Here is a 22,914-nt window from a genome sequence, read left to right as displayed (position 1 = left end):
TGTCTCTGATCTTAACTTAACTAATCTTTAAATCTTCCAAGACTATCAAACCTGTCTCTAACTGTAAACTCTTAGCTCTACCCAGACTAAGACGCACCTAAAAGCAGGCTGAAGTGGTCCTAGTTTCCTCCAGATCTCCTCAGAAGCCTCCTGTTGTGTTTAGATGTGATTTTCGACTGTTGTAGCTGTAAATGAATAACTGAAATAATTCAGCGTAGTGATATGGAGTCATTATGTGCTTAAAATTTGCCGGAACTACTTTAGTTGTGCATTTATCTGACAATATCCTCATCAGCCAATCAAAATCTAGCAGCCCTGTAGTACTAAAAGAAAAATGACAGGTGATAGAATTTACTCAGCAAATGAACTGGCTCCATTTGTTTTGTATGATTAAGCTGGAATGAAAAATAATACGATGTAAAAACAATAGAAAGTGTGTGTGGAGAACGGCGTCACTGAGGCCTGGAGAGCCCGGCCCGTCTCCCTCTGTTAGTCACACACTTCCTCTCCAGATCCAGATAACAGACGAGGAGGGGCCATCAGATGATGAAACACACACACACACACACATGCAGAACTGAGAAATAACCCTCTCTCACGACGGCAGCGCCCGCTTCCTCCTCTGAGGAAAAACAGCGATGGAGGCGCTTACAACTGTTTACATTCAATGCTTTGATAATCTTAAGAAATCCTGCTGTTTACAAGCGCGTTCAATCCTAGATGGTTAATTACTGTCTCATACACACACACACACAAACACATGCAAACACACACACACACTGATCTTTAAAGTCACAGACAGTTAAAAACACACACACACACACACACACACACACACACTGATCTTTAAAGTCACTGTCCATGTTCAATGTAAAGTCCAATTTCCAGTGTATTGTTGTTAAAAAATACTATCTTGTGTGATTATATTAATGTAAAACTCCCATAATTCATATTTCATGTGTTCTGGGACCAGGATATTTTTATTTTCCATGTCCAACTGAGCAACAATGAAGGCCACATTCAGGCATTATGGTAAACTAACACAAACACGAATATTACAAATGCATTAACTGACAACAAATGAAGATTAAAGTGGAGCTATTATGCAGAAATCACATTTATAAGGGGTTTAACCCCAGTTGTGTGTCAGCAGTGTGTGGAAATAACCAGATTATAATGGTAAACATGCATTAATTGTAGTTGTTATAATCCGACTTGATAAAATCAGTCTGCAGAAACACTTTGATGGACATTCTCCCTTTGTATGATGTCATCAGAGGGGGAAAGCCCCGCCCACTAGTGACCATCTCTCCCTCATTAGCATAAACAGCAGCCTTGAACAAGAAGCAGATTTTTTTAGTGTAGGAGAAATATTTGCTGAGTATAATATGATTTTGTGATATAGTACGTTTTGATATGACTGCTATAGACTAATTATATAATTACTGGCGACTTTATTAGGTACACCTTCCTAGTGCCGGGTTGGACCACTTTTGCCTTCAGAACTGCCTTATTCCTTCGTGGCGAAAATTCAACAAGCTACTGAAATATTCCTCAGAGATTTTGCTCCATATTAACATGATAGCATCACACAGTTGCTGCAGATCCATGATGCCAATCTCCAGTTCCACCACATCCCAAAGCTGCTCTATTGGATTGAGCTCTGGTGACTGTGGAGGCCATTTGAGTACAGTGAACTCATCGTCATGTTCAAGAAACCAGTCTGAGATGATTGAGCTTTATGACATGCTGCGTTATCCTGCTGGAAGTAGCCATCAGAAGATGGAGACACTGTGCTCATAAAGGGACGGACATGGTCAGCAGCAATACTCAGGTAGGCTGTGGCGTTGATGCTCAATTGGTACTAATGGACCCAAAGAAAATCTCCCCCACACCATTACAGCACCACCACCAGCCTGAACCGCTGATACAAGGCAGGATGATCCATGCTTTCATGTTGTTGATGTCAAATTGGGAGCCGAGCATCCGAATGTGTCAGCAGAAATGGAGACTCATCAGAGCAAGCAACGTCTGTGTGAATTGTAGCCTCAGTTTCCTGTTCTTAGCTGACAGGAGCGGCACCCGGTGTGCTCTTCTGCTGCTGTAGCCCATCCGCCTCAAGGTTGGACGTGTTGTGTGTTCAGAGATGCTCTTCTGCAGAGCTCGGTTGTAACGAGTGCTTATTTGAGTTACTGTTGCCTTTCTATCAGCTGGAACCAGTCTGGCCATTCTCCTCTGGCCTCATCAACAAGGCATTTGCATCCACAGAACTGCCGCTCACTGGATATTTCCTCTTTTTCGGACCATTCTCTGTAAACCCTAGAGATGGTTGTGCATGAAAATCCCAGTAGATCAGCAGTTTCTGAAATACTTAGACCAGCCTGTCTGGCACCAACAACCATGCAACGTTCACTTAAATCCCCTTTCTTCTCCATTCTGATTCTCGCTTTGAACTGCAGCAGATCGTCTTGACCATGTCTACATGCCTAAATGCATTGAGTTGCTGCCATGTGATTGGCTGATTAGAAATTTGCATTAAGGAGCAGTTGTACCTTATTAATGTACCTAATAAAGTGGCCAGTGAGTGTATATTAATCATGTTCCATATTGCAGATGAGTATAGTAATAATTATATGTTCAGTTGTGTTTACCGTCACTATGGAAGTACATGAAGGGGATTGTATTTAGTGAAAAAGTATCACCCAGACACACCTGTAACTGCATAATTAATGCTGAAAGTTGCAATCATTATCCAGGTGAATGGAAACGAGAGAGCAGAGGTGTTATTAAAACGGCGAGGAGAGATTATTTTTCACACCTGCCTCACTTCCTGTTGCTCGGGACGTGGAATATACCATTACAGAAACAAGAGGACGCCTTGTTCTTCTTTTTTTTTCTTCTTCACTGTTCATTTCAGGCAGGTGATACTGCACGTAATCAGACTCAAAACCGGTTTAGCGAACCCTCATGTCACTACACTGTGTGTGCGTGTGTGTGTGTATTCTTGAAAAATAGATTAGCTAAAAAGGATTCAGGTGTTTATTCTGTATTTTAAAACCTGAATGTATTCATGGAGGGCATAATGACCCAAAATTAAATCAATAAATGAATAAATGTTGAAATAGATAAATAAATGAGTAAACACACATTTTAATTATTAAAAGTATTAGTAAATGTAAAAGTAAATTTTTAATTATTTAATTTTATATTTATTTATGATGTATTTAATTATGGAATTATTTAATTACATATATTTATTATGTACTTGTAAATGTATTTATTAATTATTTAATTAATTATGTGTATTTATTTTATATGTATTTATGTAATTATTTAATAATAAATGTATATATATATATATATATATATATATATATATATATATATATATATATATATATATATTATTTATTATGTATTTATTTAATTAATTATATACATTTATTTATTATGTATATATTTATGCAATTATTTAATTATATATTTACTTATTCTGAATTTATTAGTTATTTATTTACATTCATTCCTTAAAAACTAGAGCACCCGGAGGAAACCCACACCAACAGGGGGGAACATGCAAACTCCAAACAGAAACGCCAACTGACCCAGCCGGGACTCGAACCAGGGACCTTCTTGCTATGAGGTCACTGTACTGACCACTGAGCGACTGTGTCGCCCATGTACATTATTATTTAATTTTATACATACATTTATTTAAATATGATTAAATAATGACACGAATAATTAAATATTTATTTATACATTAACTAATGCTTTTAATAATTAAAATGTGTATTTAACGAGTTGTTTATTTATTTCAAACATTTTGTCATTTATATATTACAAAAATGACATTTGTGGCTCATAAAAACTACTTCAATGTAAAAAAAAAGGATGTAAAAGCACATTGAAATATTTTTATGAGATATAAATGTCAGTTTTGTAAACACTATTGGTCACGCTTGTACATAAAGTTTTGGGAAGACTTTATATTTTGAAGTGACAAACCTGATTATTTTATATACTGCAAACAGTTTACATTACTGGAAAATACATTTATTTACATACTTTAACAAACTTAAAAATGTTGAGGTAACGCTATTTCAGTTTAATCAACTCAAAATGTAATGTTTGTTATATTATATCACATTATACTACATTACATTAATTATAGCATTATATTAATTATATTATAGCATTAGATTATATTTATTCACATGGGTTTCCTCCGGGTGCTACGGTATATGTGAATTAGGTAAGCTAAATTGGCCGTAGTGTTTAAGTGTGAATGAGTGTGTATGGATGTTTCTTAGTGATTGGTTGCAGCTGGAAGGGCATCCGCTGTGTAAAACATGGGCTGGATAAGTTGGCGGTTCATTCCACTGTAATGACCTCTTATGAATAAAGGGACTAAGCCAAAAAGAAAATGAATGAATAATAAGATATTATTCAGTTTGTGCTTAGTTTCAATACAGAAAATCTGCAAGAAATATATTTAAATATATGACATTGACCTTTTGTGATTGGCAAACAATCTTACTGAAGGTCAAGCTCTTCATTTGTTGGTATAAAAATTAAATAACATCACATTTATACTAATTGTAGGCCTCTTCAGCACTTAATTAAACAAAAAATATTGTGACGAGGGCACAATCGCCTACCAGCAACAAGGTTGCTTGTTTGAGCCTCGGCTGGGTCAGTTGGCATTTCTATGTGGAGTTTGCATGTTCTCCCTGTGTTGGTGTGGGTTTCCTGCGGGTGCTCTGTTTTCTCCCCACAAGTCTAAAAACATGAGGTACAGGTGAATTGGGTAAGCTAAAATTGTCTGTTATGTGTGTGAATGAGTGTGTATGGATGTTTTCCCAGTGATAGGTTGCTGCTGGAAGGGCATACGCTGCGTAAAACATATGCTGGATAAGTTGGCGGTTCAGTACGCTGTGGCAACCCCGGAGTAATAAAGGGACTAAGCTGAAAACAAAATGAATGAATGAATAATGTGACGATTTCAACTGTACAATATAATAGATCGTTCAGCTTATATACATTGGCAGGTGCAAAACTGAAACTGGTTTTAAAATGGTTTTAGTAAGCTAGAATGGTAAAAAAAGGTTTTCTGTAATAGGTTATATGACACAGAAACAATTTAGGCAACAATTTAGTCCACCATATATGTGTCATTAGTTCATAAAAGTCGACTAATTCAAGACGTTATTTAGTTTTTGCTTAGTTTCAGTACAGGTTTGCCAAGAAATATATTTAAATATGTAACATTGACCTTTTGTGATTGGCAAACAATCTTTCTGAAGGTCAAACTCTTCATTTGTTGATATAAAAATTAAGTAATATTGCATTTATACTATTGTAGGCCTACTGAGCGGTTAATTTAAACAATTTAAAATAATGTGACGGTTAATATTTTTAACGGTTCAAAGCTGTTCGCTGTTACGTAACGTGCGTCAGTTAAATGACAGTTTCCATATAAACTGTCAACACTTGAAGTATATTCCTGCAGTCAACTATTCAGACAGACAGCTGAGATGGAGACTAATCTTGTCTTGAAGCTCGGGATCACTTCTTTACGTCAGGACACAAGAGTAAAGTAAACAGCCACATTCCAGATTGGAGCCGCCTGCTATTGTGCAAGGCGCCGGTGCCGCGCATGCGCAGAGACTCAACGGAGCCGCTGCGGGATCACACGCAAAAACATGAAAGCGCGACGCAACGTCTCATGACAGAAGTTCAGCCGAGTGCCAGCTCTACACCGGACAACACTACCAGGGCATCAGTATTCACATTTATGTGGATTTTTGCTCTTCGTTTTGGTGTTTAGGACGGCGCGAGTTCAATGACTATGCAGATTTTCTTTTGACGTGAAAAGGAGAGTCGAGAGATTAGAAAGAGGGCTGAGGAAACGCCTACTTCAATGAGAAATATATATTAATATTAGCATATACATTATTATAATGTCACATTTCACCCCATGTCATGAATTATAAATGGATAATAATACAAATAATAGCATCTAATGCTAAATTATGATCATCTTGAAACTTTAAAAGCAACACGATAAGCTTTTATAACAACAAATTAGCTATTCTGTGATCTGGTGACACACATTTGACATGAGCAATAAATACATTTATGCCCCACATAACCGGTTCAAAGGGCAAATGATGTAACATCACAGCACTATTAGCAAAACTGGCTAAAAGTTGACAGTTATATATTTAGAAAACTATTAAAAGCGGAACGCTGTCACAGCATTAGCAACGCAGTAAGTGTAATATTAAATATTATTTACCTGTTGGCTTGGCTGCATTTTAGACATTTCAATCTCCATCATGTCTCAGAGATAATCTCCTCTTTATATTCAGCGTAACTCCTAATGTGGTGCACCTCCTGTAATCCTTCACCGAGAAATTAAATGAGGCTTCAAATAAATACGTCGGATTGTCTTTGCTGGACGCTGCACTTGCGAAGGAAACGCTGTCTGTGGAGTTATGAAAATTTACGGAAAGCCCCAGTCATTTGAAGACCACGCCTACTATCAGCGTTAGCCAATAGGAAGCGCGTACTGAGGTGTTGCGTTATACGCCCCCTTCATGTTCCGCCTGTACTTGCTGGTAAGCCCTCCTGACTGAATCTTCATAAACACTATTTTCATAATAGCACTTTCATTCTTGATCTATAAATAAACGCGCAGTTCTGCTTAAAATAATGGCTTTGATAAAAAGAACGCATAAATAGATGTACAGTTGCAATCAGAATTATTAAACCGCCTGAAATATTTAATTCAATATTCACTGTCATGTGCACAATGAGGAAACACGTTTCCTGTACAAAGTTCTTACTTTGCCGTCCACAGTGCAGTAATACATATACATCATACACATATACAATTGAAAGCAGTTTACATACAATATCAAAAGGCACATAACCATTTTTTAAAAAGTCAGATGTTATTGTGACTAAACTTTTCTTCTTTTAGGTAATTTATGATTATTATATTTGTTTCTGTAATGAGGGAGATATTTTTGAGAAATTGTTATAACTTTTCTTGAAAGTCAAGTTTACACACAATATGATTATTCTGCCTCTGGAAAAGCTCAGATGATGGTGTCGAGGTTTTGGAAGTTTCTGATTGGCTAATTGACAACATTTGAGTTAATTCGAGGCACAACTGTAGAATAGTATTTAGGGAAAAGCTCAAACACACTGCTTCCTTGTGTGACAACATGGGAAAATCAACAAGCCAGATTAAAATTAGCTCAATTACACTGGGAAAAGACTAATGTTTGGAGACATGTCCTGTGCTCTGATGGAGCTAAGATTGAACTGTTTGGCCATAATGAGCAGTGTTACATTTGGAGGACAAAGGGGAAAGCTTACTAGCCTAGGAACACCATCCCAACTGTGCAGTATGGGGGCGGCAGCATCATGTTGTGGGGCTGTTTTGCTGCAGGAGGGACTGGTCCACTTCACAGCATAGATGGCATCATGAAGAAAGAACATTATGAAGAAATACTGAAGCAACATCTCAAGACATCAGCCAGGAAATTAAAACTTGGTCACAAATGGGTCTTCCAAACAGACCATGACCCTCAGCACACTGCCAAATTAGTTCAAATGTGCTTCAAGGACAACAGAGTGAATGTTTTGGAGTGGCCATCACACAGCCCTGATGTCAATCCTATAGAAAATTTGAGGGCAGAGTTGAAAAACCTTGTTCGAGCAAGATCTGACTCAGTTACAGCAATTCTGTCAGGAGGAATGGGCCAAAATTCCTGCAAACTATTGTGAGAAGCTTGTGGAAGGAGACCCAAAACATTTGACCAAAGGTATACAGTTTAAAAGCAAAGCTAAAAATACCAAGCATATGTGTGTAAACCTTTGACTGTCTAGAAATGAATAAAACATTTAAATAAATAAAAAATCTCATTATTCTGGCATTTAGCAAATGTAAATCATTAAGGTAATCCTAACGGACCTAAAATAGTAAACGTTTATCATGATTTACCATCAGACATTACTTTAAAAAATGGTTATGCTCCTTTTTTTAGAGTGTGTGTAAACTTCTGGTTTCAACTGTATATTTACTTTGATACATGGAGAAATATTAGTCTTTTTTGCGACCCATAGTGTTAGCAAACTAGAGTCGACATAATACATGTGTAATACATAATTTATATATAGGCCTACTTCAGATAATAAAATATATGATGTTTTATTTTGCTTTCCAATAAACATAATTTAAGGCTAATCGAGAAATATTCAACTTTTTTGCGACTGTGGGTATATATATTTCGACTCTCTACATGTTTGCTAACACTGTAGGTCACAAGTCTAATGTTTCTCCATTAATTAAAGTAAATAAACATGTTTTAGCGCAAGGATTAGCCTTAAATTATGTTAATTGGAAAGCAAAATAAAACATATTTTTTATTATATTTAGTAGGTCTACATAAAAATGATGTACAAGAATTGTGTTATTTTGACTCTACATGTTTTGCGTACGTGGGTTGCAAAAAGTCAAGTATTTCTCCATTTATTAAAGTAATAAATATACATGTTTTTGCTTTAGGATTAGCCTTAAATGATGACGATTGAAAAACAAAATAAAACATCATATATTTTATCATATTAAGTTCACCTAATGATGAATTACACGTTCATTATTTCGACTCTCGACATGTTTGCTAACATTGTGGGTCGCAAAAAAAAAATCAAATATTTCTCCATTTATTAAAGTAAATAAACATGTTTTAGCGTCAGGATTAGCCTTAACTTATATTTTTTTGAAAACAATACGTTCCCCTCAGAAATGAAACCAAAAACTGTATCTTGCAGTCGAGTATTTTAAAGATTTTGACCACAGTTGTATCACGTGACTTACCCCAAAAATCTGTCTGTCAGACAGCGACCCCTGCTGTTCGCCATCAGCATCGTCCTGTTACGCATTTGTGCGTTTTCCACAATTCCAGTAATTAATCTTCAACTTATTTTAGACCGCGATTTAACCACTCTGGCCATTAAGAGAGTTTATGATTACAAAACTTTAAGCGAGACATTAAAATGTGGCTTGGGTTAAGCAAATGGATGACTGAGGATCAACTGATGTTCAGTGATCACATGACAGACTGTATAATTACTGTTGTTAACATCAACACACACTTAAATCACACTGTCAGCTCGGTCAAAAGCTTTACTGCAAGGTGTTTCACTGACCATGAGGCTTGTAAACTTTTCAAAATTGTTTTCTTGAAGCATGTGATGTATTTTACTAACAATAAAAACCTTACCCGTGTTCGGGAAGAGAGTTCTTTCTTCTGTGGAACACTGAAGAATATATTTTGAAAAATGCTGAAAACCGGTAACCATTGACTTCCATTGTAGAACAGGTTTACAATTAAAAAAAAAAAAATAAAATAAAAAAATAATATATATATATATATATATATATATATATATATATATATATATATATATATATATATATATATATATATATATATATTTGTGTTCAACAGAAGAACGAAACTCACCACTTTTTGATGAGAAGATATTTTGAAAAATGCTGAAAATCAGTAACCATTGACTTCCATAGTTGGAAAAACAAATAGTATAGAGTTCAATGGTTACAGGTTTACAACATTTTTAAAAATATTTTCTTTTGTGTTTAGCAAAAGAAACTCACCAAGGTTTGATAAAAAGACATTTTTAAAAATGCTGCAAACTGGTAACCATTGACTTCCATAGTAGGAAAAACAAATAGTATATAAGTCAATGGCTACAGGTTTACAACATTTAATATATATATATATATATATTTTGTGTGTTTAGTAGAAGAAAGTAACTCACCAAGGTTTGATGAGAAGATAATTCGAAGAATTCTGAAAACCGGTAACCATTGACTTCCTTAGTAGGAAAAACAAATAGCATAAAGGTCAATGGTTACATGTTTGCAACATTTTTCTAAATATCTTATTGTGTTTAACAGAAGAATCTCGCCAAGATTTGATGAGAACATAATTTAAAGAATGATGAATATTGGTAACTATTGACTTCCATAGTAGGAAAAACAAATAGTATGGAATTCAATGGTTACAGGTTTACAAAATTTTTCTAAATATCTTCTTTTGTGTTTAGCAGAAGAAACTCACCACGCTTTGATGAAAAGATATTTTAAAAAATGCTGCAAACTGGTAACCATTGACTTCCATAGTAGGAAAAACAAATAGTATATAAGTCAATGGTTACAGGCTTACAACATTTTTTAAATATCATTTGTTTGTGTGTTTAGCAGAAGAAAGAAACTCACCAAGACTTGATGAGAAAATAAGAAGAATTCTGAAAACCGGTAACCATTGACTTCCATAGTAGGAAAAACAAATAGTAAAGAATTCAATGGTTACAGAGCATTTTTCTAAATATCTTATTTTGTGTTTAGCAGAAGAAACTCACCACGGTTTGATGAGACGATATTTTGTTGAATGCTGAAAGCCAGTAACCATTGATTTCCATTCATTAATTTTCTTTTCGGCTTAGTCCCTTTATTAATTAGGGGTCGCCACAGCGGAATGAACCGCCTCCATTGACTTCCATAGTAGGAAATACAAATAGTTTATAACTCAGTGGTTACAGGTTTACAACATTTTTCAAAATATCTTCTTTTGTGTTCCGCAGAAGAAACTCACAAAAGTTTGATGAGAAGATAATTTGAAGAATGCTGAAAACTAGTTATATTTGACTTCCATTGTAGGAAACAAATAGTATAAAAAGTCAATGGTTACAATTCATCCATCCAACATCTATCTATCTATCTATCTATCTCTATCTATCTATCTATCTATCTATCTATCTATCTATCTATCTATCTATCTATCTCTATCTATCTATCTATCTATCTATCTATCTATCTATCTATCTATCTATCAGTCTGTCTGTCTGTCTGTCTGTCTGTCTGTCTGTCTGTCTGTCTATTTATCCATCTATCTCAGACACACATCTCCAGCACTAAACTAACCGATACATAATAATAATAATAATAGCACGCACAGAATATTCGTACTCAGTTTTTCGCTAGTAAGGTAAAGTAAACAGTAAAGTGTGTTCAGTTTTTGACTAGGAGAACAGTGAAGTGCACTCCGTTTTTTTCTCTCCCCCCGTCCTAAGCGCGTGCGTGATTGCGCGCGCACGGTTGGCAGCTCCACGTCGACATTCTCCAGCTGAAGCTCTTCATCCACAGCTTGCAGGATCTCCAGTGTTCAGCAGCTCCAGACAGAGAAACAAGCAGACCCAGAGCTTCTCCAGGAACCCACAGACCGACTGAATGACCGAGAGCTGCAGCAGGTTTATTACTTTTGTTTTTAGATGCAGTGTTCCCAGTGCTTTACTTTGGAAGTGTGTGTGTGTGTGTGTGTGTGTGTTTATATATTTCGATTAGACTGTGCGTGCATGCGTGTGCGCGCGCTATAAAATCATGTCATCTCGTGATACAAAAAACATTTATTTATCCTGATATATTTATTCACAGACTTGGAGTAAGTTTGACAGATATGAAAGTTTCCCTATGGATGGTGAAGTGACATTAGCGCCTGTGTCTGCGTGGAGTTACACTCTTGACATATGGCATTCCCAGTTTGCCCCTTTCTTCACTTTTTTTGCGACGTCTCCTGCTTTAGTTGTTGTTTGTGGAACTCGATAAGAGTGTTTGAAGTTGAGGTGTTCCCGGGATGACAGACCGCGGTGGTGGGCTTCATTTGCTCCAGTGCTCTGCTCCACATTTGGACGCTTTTCGACACGTCAGCTGTTTCTGCGTCTGCACGCGCCGATGGTTAACTTCACTATATGCTGTGTAAACAGGCGGAGAGCAGAGGAGTCACATGCAGACCAACTACTGTCCACTTTCGGTTTATTTTATCGTATTTATTTATTTTGCATGTGTTTCTGCATATGCAATGTAGGCCGCCATATGTGTTCATCATGGTGACGTGATTGTGTGTGTGTGTGTGTGTGTGTGTGTGTGTGAGTGAGAGAGTGAACCCAAACTTACAACTTTATCCATCATTATTTAAATGTGTCTGATAGCCTTTATGGTGCTCACTGTCTTACTTCCATACTCTGATAACACTGTTAATCATCTTTCATTTAAGAATTGTCATATACTGTATACTGTGAAATTAACCCACCTGTTATATATATATATATATATATATATATATATATATATATATATATATATATATATATATATATATATATATATATATACATACAGTTGAAGTCATAATTATTAGCCCCCCTTGGAATTTTGTTTTCTTTTTCTAATATTTCCCAAATGATGTATAACAGAGCAAGGAAATGTTCACAGTATGTCTGATAATATTTTTTCTTCTGGAGAAAGTCTTATTTGTTTTATTTCGGCTAGAATAAAAGCAGTTTTTAATTTTTTAAAATACATTTTAGGGTCAAAATTATTAGCCCCTTTAAGCTATATTTCTTTTGATAGTCTACAGAACAAACCATCATTATACAATAACTTGCCTAATTACTCTAACCTGCCTAGTTAAACTAATTAAGCCTTTAAATGTCACTTTTAGCTGCATAGAAGTGTCTTAAAAAGATCTAGTCAACTATTGTGTGCTGTCATCATGGCAAAGATAAAATAATAATTCTCAGAATATACAAACATACTTAATTTGTTAATTATAAAAATAATAAAAATAATTGCAAATTATTCTTATTATATTATTATTGTTATTATAGAACATTACAGTTATGTAAACGTATATAAAAAACTAATTAATTAATATGTATTTAAAATAGTTATTAATTGAATTAATAAATGCACATTTTACTGTATTTTTGCACTTTCTGCCCTTATTCTACTCCAATATGAAGGATTTTACTCGAATTTAATGCTAAATAAAAGTTTATACTGCATTATACCACAATATGAAAGTTTATACTGTATTTTACCGCAATATGAAAGATTATACATTTTATACCACAATACTGAAGATTATACTGTATTATACCGCATTATGAAAGATTATACCACATTATACCACAATATTAAAAATTATACTGTATTTTACCGCAATTTAAAAGTTTATATTGTATTATACAACAATATGGAAGTTTATACTGTGTTATACCGCAATAATGATTATACTGTATTATACCACAATATTGACGATTATACCCTATTATACTACATTATGAAAGATTATACCGTATTATACCACAGTATAGAAGATTTTACTGTATTCTACCACAATATTGATGATTATACTGTATTATACCGCAATATTGAAGATTATACTGTATTATACAGCATTATGAAAGATTATACCGCATTATATCGCAATATTGAAGATTATACCGTATTATACCGGAATTTAAAAGTTTATACTGTATTATACCACAATATGAAAGTTTATACAGTATTTACCGCAATATGAGAGATTATACCGCATTATATCGCAATATTGAAGATTATACTGTATTAAACCGGAATTTAAAAGTTTATACTGTATTATACCACAATATGAAAGTTTATACAGTATTTACCACAATATGAGAGATTATACCGCATTATACCACAATATTGAAGATTATACTGTATTCTACCACAATATAAATATTATACCGCAATATTAAAGATTATACTGGATTATACTTCATTATGAAAGATTATACTGCATTATACCACAATATTGAAGATTATACTCTATTCTACCACAATATGAATATTATACCGCAATATTAAAGATTATACTCTATTCTACCTCAATATGAATATTATACCGCAATATTGAAGATTATACTGTATTATACCACAATATGAATATTATACCGCAATATTAAAGATTATACTCTATTCTACCACAATATGAATATTATACCGCAATATTGAAGATTATACTCTATTCTACCTCAATAAGAATATTATACCGCAATATTAAAGATTATACTCTATTCTACCACAATATGAATATTATACCGTAATATTAAAGATTATACTCTATTCTACCACAATATGAATATTATACCGCAATATTAAAGATTATACTCTATTCTACCTCAATATGAATATTATACCGCAATATTGAAGATTATACTCTATTCTACCACAATATGAATATTATACCGCAATATTGAAGATTATACTCTATTCTACCACAATATGAATATTATACCGCAATATTAAAGATTATACTCTATTCTACCACAATATGAATATTATACCGCAATATTGAAGATTATACTGTATTATACCACAATATGAATATTATACCGCAATATTAAAGATTATACTCTATTCTACCACAATATGAATATTATACCGCAATATTGAAGATTATACTCTATTCTACCACAATATGAATATTATACCGCAATATTGAAGATTATACTCTATTCTACCACAATATGAATATTATACCGCAATATTAAAGATTATACTCTATTCTACCACAATATGAATATTATACAGCAATATTGAAGATTATACTGTATTATACCACAATATGAATATTATACCGCAATATTAAAGATTATACTCTATTCTACCACAATATGAATATTATACCGCAATATTGAAGATTATACTCTATTCTACCACAATATGAATATTATACCGCAATATTGAAGATTATACTCTATTCTACCTCAATAAGAATATTATACCGCAATATTGAAGATTATACTCTATTCTACCACAATATGAATATTATACCGCAATATTGAAGATTATACTCTATTCTACCACAATATGAATATTATACCGCAATATTAAAGATTATACTCTATTCTACCTCAATATGAATATTATACCGCAATATTAAAGATTATACTCTATTCTACCTCAATATGAATATTATACCGCAATATTGAAGATTATACTGTATTATACCACAATATGAATATTATACCGCAATATTAAAGATTATACTCTATTCTACCACAATATGAATATTATACCGCAATATTGAAGATTATACTCTATTCTACCACAATATGAATATTATACCGCAATATTAAAGATTATACTCTATTCTACCACAATATGAATATTATACCGCAATATTGAAGATTATACTCTATTCTACCACAATATGAATATTATACCGCAATATTAAAGATTATACTGTATTCTACCACAATATGAATATTATACCGCAATATTAAAGATTATACTGTATTCTACCACAATATGAATATTATACCGCAATATTAAAGATTATACTGTATTCTACCACAATATGAATATTATACCGCAATATTAAAGATTATACTCTATTCTACCACAATATGAATATTATACCGCAATATTGAAGATTATACTGTATTATACCGCATTATGAATGATTATACCGCAATATTGAAGATTATACTGTATTATACCGCATTATGAATGATTATACCGCAATATTAAAGATTATACTCTATTCTACCTCAATAAGAATATTATACCGCAATATTGAAGATTATACTGTATTATACCGCATTATGAATGATTATACCGCAATATTGAAGATTATACTGTATTATACCGCATTATGAATGATTATACCGCAATATTAAAGATTATACTCTATTCTACCTCAATATGAATATTATACCGCAATATTAAAGATTATACTCTATTCTACCTCAATAAGAATATTATACCGCAATATTGAAGATTATACTCTATTCTACCTCAATAAGAATATTATACCGCAATATTGAAGATTATACTGTTTTATACCGCATTATGAATGATTATACCGCAATATAGATGATTATACTGTATTATACAGCAGTATAAAATGCTCCAAAATATTAGTAACTAAAATATGAACTTGCAGTTTTCTAATATAGAAAATAAATTAATAATTAGTTATATTTATAATGCCAACACGCTTCAGAATAACACCACAAACCAAGCATTAATCTATTGTTCTTGTAAATTTGGTTTTCGACAGTGCAGTATTTTTTGAGTAAGTATGTAGTGTAATATGCGAGACAGAGGAGAGTAATGTAACGTGTGTGTTTGTTTCTTGCAGATGGCGGAAGAGTGCGAATATCATCAAGCAGCTCTCTGGCTTTCCAAGTAAAGTTCTGTGATACACTCCGACTCTGAATGTTTGCAGTCAGTGCATTACAGAACTTTGTTTTGGGAGTTTAAAGCTCAGGCCTGGAGGAGAAAAGCATGAAAACGACGTCGTGTTCCTCGACAACACACACAAAACATCATTACAATTACCACCATCTCATGCTCGTTCCCTTACCTTCAACTGCTATCCCCAAAATTCAATGTGTTTGTGTGTGTTATGTACGTGATCTGTTTTCAGAGTGTGTTTTCCAAGCACTCAATTAGCATAGCGAAGGCTATACCACAATTGCTAAACGGCTAAAAATAAGCGTTGCGCAGTAACACAGCTCTTTCCAATTAAACATTCCTTTCCGAAACCTCACTCAACACAGAAATGCGGCATTTTTTCCCATTGTTGTAAAAAGGAATGCATTTCACATGTAGAAGAAGGGAAAGTGTGTGAAATGGGTTTAGGTTTGTGATGACATCATCAGGAGGCGGTCACATGACTCTGAAGAGCACAGGTAACACTCTGATATACAGCGGGGAGAATAAGTATTGAACACGTTGTCGTGTTTTTTCCTGGGAGTTATATTTGTGAAGGGAATGGAATTGAAGCAGATTTTGATTTAAAAACCCGAACAATACAAACATAAAAATAAAATTAAACACGTTTATTAAGTTACGTTTAATAACAGTGGAAAGACAGGAGGAGGAAGTGCTGAACTACTGAAGTGTACTTAATTGGTGCTGGATGCCTCTCATATGAATAAAGAAGTCCCATGTCTTGCTCAGGTGCTTCTCACAGACTTCAACAGAGTTTCAAACTCTTGATAGTTCTGTGGGTCTCGTCTATCAAATCTGAGCTTTATCTGAATTCTCTATTGGATTCGAGTCAGGGGATTGTTTGGGCCATTCTACAGCTTGATTCTCTTTCACTGAAAGCATCCGAGAGTCTCCTTGGCTGTGTTTTGGATCATTGTCTTGCTGAAATGTCCACCCTGGGTTCATCTTCATCCTCCTGCTGATGTAGATGTTGGACTGAAGCAGCTGATGTTCATTTACACTGAGGAAGGGCAGAGGCTTGCTGAAGAACTACTGAGAGATTTCAGCTGCTGTCTGGGCTTTCACTGCTGAACTACGCCTCCCTTTCTTCGTGTGTTCAATCTTTTTTTTTTTTTCCTGTGTCATTTAATTTTATTACACTGGATATAATTTGTAAATTACATGTGTTTTCTTTGTATATATGGATTTCACTGGTTGTTCCCAACATCCGGGGAACATTTCAAGTCAACAGCATCATTAGAAATATGTTTTCTCGGATAAATAAGGATGTGTTCGAGAACAAAGGATTGTCCCTTCTGTAAATGTTTTATTTGTAATATCTACGCAAGTGCTGTTAATGGCCAGAAGTTAACAAGAATTATTTCTCTACAGTTAATGTACAATAATAATTACTGTTTTTACTTCACTGTGAGTGTTGGGTTTCGGGGTATACATTAATAAAATACAATTTAATGGGTGAATTAATAAATAATAATAAGAATACTCTGTGAAATTACTGTTTTTACTGTACTGTGGGGGTTAGGTTTAGGGGGTAGATGCAAAAATAAAATGTATTGGTAATTTGGTAAATAATATAAATAATTCTTGCTAACTTCCGGCTACAGCTGTATCCCTTCTGATGATATTTGTCACAACACTGTTACATGCAGCGAGATTGGATCCCTTCAACCATACAAACATCAGATTTGTGTGATTTTTGTGTGACACATTTGAGATTTCAGGGGAACATAGGTCAGTTGAGAGGTTGCATAGAAAGAAGAAATGAGATGCATTAGGGGGGGAGAAAGGAGGTAAAGAAAAAAAAACTGTCCTTGAAGTAGGGCAGAGTGAGATCAGGGGGAAAAAGTTTTACGACCTGGGCACCTTGATGTCAAAACAACATCAAATTGACATCTAAAATTGGCGTCAGGACAGTCCTATAATCAAACCAATTTTTTACATATTTTAACAGCAACGTAGATGTCGATTTGACATCAAGGTAATCAATTGACGTTAAAATTGATTCTAGGTAGTTTCCTTGCATTGAAGGGGTACAAAATAAAGTTTTTATTTGTAACTGAAGTTTTGAAAATTAATAAAATATATATATATTTAGCTATAATAGCCTTTGTGTCATTTTTCTGGTGGTCAATGGGCATCAATTTGTGGATGTCAAATAGATGTCAAGGTTTTTACTTCAAACTGATTTGCATTTTTGACATGTTTTTTAATGTTGTTTTGACGTCAAATCAATTTGCATTTTTACGTTTTTTAAAATATTTATTTATGTCAAATCGATTTGCATTTTTACGTTTTTTTAAATATTTATTTATGTCAAATCAATTTGCATTTTTACGTTTTTTAAATATTTATTTATGTCAAATCGATTTGCATTTTTACGTTTTTTAAAATATTTATTTATGTCAAATCGATTTGCATTTTTACGTTTTTTTAAATATTTATTTATGTCAAATCAATTTGCATTTTTACGTTTTTTAAATATTTATTTATGTCAAATCGATTTGCATTTTTACGTTTTTTTAAATATTTATGTCAAATCGATTTGCATTTTTACGTTTTTTTAAATATTTATTTATGTCAAATCAATTTGCATTTTTACGTTTTTTTAAATATTTATTTATGTCAAATCAATTTGCATTTTTACGTTTTATAAATATTTTTTGACGTCAAATCGATTTGCATTTTTAGTTTTTTATATAGTTTTGACGTCAAATCGATTTGCATTTTTAGTTTTTTATATAGTTTTGACGTCAAATCGATTTGCATTTTTAGTTTTTTATATAGTTTTGACATCAAATCGATTTGCATTTTTAGTTTTTTATATAGTTTTGACATCAAATCGATTTGCATTTTTAGTTTTTTATATAGTTTTGACGTCAAATCGATTTGCATTTTTAGTTTTTTATATTGTTTTGACGTCAAATCGATTTGCAGTTTTTGTTTTTATATTGTTTTGACATCAAATCGATTTGCATTTTTGAATTTTTTTGTGATATCAATGTAGCGCTGTGTAATAATACTGACCTCAGATGTTGTTACAGCATGTACATTTTTAAATGTATTTTTTGATTCCAGCTAAATTAAAAGAAATAAGAAATACTTTCTACACAAGAAAAATATAATAGAAAATGCAGTGACAAATGTACTTGCTTGGTTAAACACTTAAAGACTTATGCAATCGTGTGTGTGTGTGTGTGTGTGTGTGTGTGTGTGTGTGTGTGTGTGTGTGTGTGTGTGTGTGTGTGTGTGTGTGTGTGTGTGTGTGTGTGTGTGTGTGTGTGTGTGTGTGTGTGTGTGTAAAATACCGCATCCTGAAGTATGCAAGGTGCAAAGAATGCATATGGGAAATAAAAGAGGTTTTACTGAAGTGTATTAAAGCACACATGTGACTGATTAATTAACACATAAACAGTGAAACTGCTCACTTAAAGGGCCAGTTCACACATTCAGGTGAAAAACATTTAATCCACAAATGTCTGATTACGCAAAGAGCATGTTTTAGGTAATCAAGCAACTCACTTTACCTCAGTATTAATGTGTTTTTAAAATGATAATTCAGTTCATGATTTGTTATGACAGAGTGCCAAGTAAAAGTTGTGAACTCCTTGCAGAATCTGTGAAAATGTGAATAATTATAACAAAATGCATGATTTTATTTATTTAGTACTGACCTGGGTATATGCATAATATAGAATATTATTAAATATAGTTCCCAAAATACAAACATAGCTGACATGATTCAGATAACACTGTGCAAAAGCGATGACACTTTTCTTTGGTTTGTGATGTTTTTATGAGTCTGTTGTTTGTTATGAACAGCTAAACTCCAGAAGAGTCATCAATGTCCTGTAGATTCATATATACATCAAACTGTAAACATCTTTTACGTGAATTATCTTACAGTACTAAATAAATAAATTAAAATTAATGTGTTGAAAATTATTAGCATGCATTTGGTATGAACTCTCTCTTGTTTTGTTAAAATGATTCAAAATGCATTAAGAACAGGGGGTGAAAACTTTTACACGGATAGATGATGGGTGTATGCATGGATGGATGGATGGGCGGGTCGGTGGGTGGGTGGATGGAGCTAGGCAAATAGACAGACAGACAGATGGGTGGATGGATAGGTGGATGGATGGATGGCGCAAGGCAGAGAGACAGATAGACAGATAGATAGATAGATAGATAGATAGATAGATAGATAGATAGATAGATAGATAGATAGATAGATAGATAGATAGATAGATAGATAGATGGATGGATGGATGGATGGATGGATGGATGGATGGATGGATGGATGGATGGATGGATGGATGGATGGATGGAGCAAGGCAGAGAGACAGACAGATAGATAGATAGATAGATAGATAGATAGATAGATAGATAGATAGATAGATAGATAGATAGATAGATGATAGATAGATAGATAGATAGATAGATAGATAGATAGATAGATAGATAGATAGATGAACCTATGACATACAGATAGATCGGAGAATCTATCGGATATGAAAATACAGTACAGTACAGGCAGCTCGACGAAGACAATAATAACAGGGAAACAAAGTATTAGCCCGTTTGCAAACATTGCTCTAATGTCATACTTGAGATGTAAATATATTTTCAGATTTGTGCCAGATTTTGTAGTCTTTCCTCCTCTTCCCTCTTCCAGCCAGTGAGCAGAGAGATGTATCAGAGCGGGCGGGTCTGGAGCTGGAGGCGGGGTGCGCTGCGGTGCATGCCGGGACGCGGTTGCTCATCTCCGCCTTCAGCCTCCATCAGCCGCCGCTGACCTCTGACAGCAAACACGGAAGCAGCATGGCGTCCAACGGCAGCAGCAGCAGCAGCAGATCACAGCACAGGCTGAGGATCATCGCCGGACACTTGCAGAAGCGCACAGAAGATCAACACACCAGTCTCTCCGCGCAAAACTGCAGAGCCGAGTCTCCCGGATCCAGCCCGAGCCGCCAGACACCGGTGCCCAGGAGGAGGTGCGTGTGTGCGGGGCTCAGTCCCCGGTGCCGCTCGCCTTAAAAACATGCATTATACACACAAACAAACAGCGCGTTTTATTGGAGTAAAGCGGTTACACTGTATCTCTGTGTGTGAGAGAGTGTGTATGTGTGAGTGTGTGTGTGTTTGAGGTCCAAACAAAGTGTTCATTCATCCTGGAGGAGGGCGCGGTGTCTGTGCACTGATGGACACTCATTTCTGGACATATTTCACAATTCCGATATATCGCGATAATAAACACACAATATCGTGAAAGTCCATAAGTTGTTGTTTATATAGAGTAAATAACTTGAAAACTCTGATAATATAGGCTATGCTGATATATTTCAATGCTATCGCATGCCAGTTCCTCACTTTTTTATTTAGTGGCTAATTTTACGATTAGCTAATTCACCACTGGCAATGCTTCCATTCAAAAATGCTAATTAAATTAATGCGCAAATCAGGAATATCGCATAAAACATGTGCAAATAAAGCAGCGTTTTCAAAGTCAAAGACAACAAAATCATCACTTTCTGATTAACTTGCGGCAAATATCAACAGTAAAAATAAAAATTTACTGCAGTAGGATGAGCTGTGTCAATCTTTTCGTTATTTAATAAATTACTTACGCCTCAGAACACAATGCTGACACTTGTATTTATTCTTCTGCGTGCTGTTTGTGTTGCTGTAACACTTCTGAAACACTAGCTAGCAGCAGGTTTGTGTTTCTTGGCGGGTGTTTTGTTTATTCTGAATGCTACTAGTAGCTAAAACTCGCTCATTCAGAGGCGGAAACTAGCAGACGTGCAACAGCTTTAATCATAAGCTAAACACTAAACAAAAGTTTCCATCTGGGGCCTGTTTCAGTAAGGAGGTTCAATCACCTCAGAGTTTAAACTTGAACCCATTTCTGTAAGGAGGTTAAGTGACAACTCTGAGTATTTTAACCCTGAAATGAGAGAAACTATAGGTTTTCCATTTCAAAATGGAAGAAAGCAGGGTAAGTCAAGCCTGTTTCTGAAAGAGAGGTAACTTTAATGCCTGGTTTATAATTCTGCGTCAAGTGACCGGCGTAACCCACAGCGCATGCATCGCACGTAGCTGTGCATTCATACTTCTGTGGGCTGTCTCTGTTGGTCTGCATTAACACTTCAGAGACACTAGTTGGCAGTGAGGTGTAAATGTTCCTCTGTGTCGAGTTTCTTTGCTGGTGTTTTGTTTTTTCTGAACGCATCCTGAATGTACAGGTGACTCAAACTCGCTCATTTTGAGGCAGGAACCGGCGGACGTGGAACAACTTTAACTATAAGGTAAACACAAAACAAAACTTTCCATCCGGAGCTCCTTCACGGGACTCCACACTTGTAAACAATCGCTCCATCTGGCTCACGCAGCTCTCGGTCCCGCCTAGACTAGTCAGCGCTACCAAGCCGATCAATCACAGAGCTTGTGTGACGGTCTTGCTTGGGCTGTCCTCTTACTGTACACTGTACAATGGAGACAGACGGCGCGTGTAAATAGTTGCTGGATCACAAAGAAAATGACCACCTCCACAGCAATGCTTCGTTAACTCTGCTCTGTTTTATTTAAAACAGTTTTATATATTTTTTATATGCCAATGAATTCTTTTTAACTTTGTGATCGTATAGTGTAAATTTTAACAGATTATGAAAAACATAACTCACTTTGAATTTTACATGACAAATTAATGAATCACAATTCTCAATGTACAATCACTGATTGTAACAGAGCAATACAATTCAACTCCA

The 22,914-nt window shown here is 34.5% G+C and overlaps 3 protein-coding genes and 1 non-coding gene across 6 annotated transcripts in view; 3 read left to right on the top strand and 1 right to left on the bottom strand.

Moving 5' to 3' along the window:
• The window catches only part of nfe2l2a (nfe2 like bZIP transcription factor 2a), a 29,501-nt gene extending 23,007 nt beyond the window's left edge, over positions 1 to 6,494 (bottom strand). The window contains exon 1 of one of the 2 annotated variants that reach the window (XM_005172511.6): positions 6,302 to 6,494. In XM_005172511.6, the coding sequence (XP_005172568.1) occupies positions 6,302 to 6,343 (42 nt within the window). In that variant the 5' untranslated portion in view covers positions 6,344 to 6,494. 2 annotated transcript variants of the gene reach the window in all.
• Positions 1 to 18,244, top strand: part of hnrnpa3 (heterogeneous nuclear ribonucleoprotein A3) — a 61,684-nt gene extending 43,440 nt beyond the window's left edge. Inside the window, exon 12 of one of the 2 annotated variants that reach the window (XM_073912226.1) lies at positions 16,877 to 18,244. The gene's annotated coding sequence lies outside the window, so the exon portion shown is untranslated. Of the gene's footprint in view, positions 1 to 1,461; positions 2,594 to 16,876 lie in introns of those variants that run through there. The other variant, XM_073912223.1, reaches the window with a different exon arrangement.
• Positions 16,092 to 16,170, top strand: dre-mir-148 (microRNA 148). The gene has a single exon (NR_030093.1). It is a non-coding gene; the product is annotated as a microRNA 148 (primary transcript).
• A 2,643-nt stretch (positions 18,245 to 20,887) lies between the features above and the next one.
• agps (alkylglycerone phosphate synthase) overlaps positions 20,888 to 22,914 on the top strand; it is a 51,151-nt gene continuing 49,124 nt past the window's right edge. Inside the window, 1 exon segment of the mRNA NM_200113.1 lies at positions 20,888 to 21,141. Within this exon segment, the coding sequence (NP_956407.1) occupies positions 20,969 to 21,141 (173 nt within the window). The 5' untranslated portion in view covers positions 20,888 to 20,968.

The sequence above is a fragment of the Danio rerio genome, chromosome 9 (assembly GCF_049306965.1).
Source record: "Danio rerio strain Tuebingen ecotype United States chromosome 9, GRCz12tu, whole genome shotgun sequence".
Lineage (NCBI taxonomy): Eukaryota > Metazoa > Chordata > Actinopteri > Cypriniformes > Danionidae > Danio > Danio rerio.
Note: the sequence above shows the minus strand (reverse complement) of the source record. Positions and strands in the feature narration are given on the sequence as shown.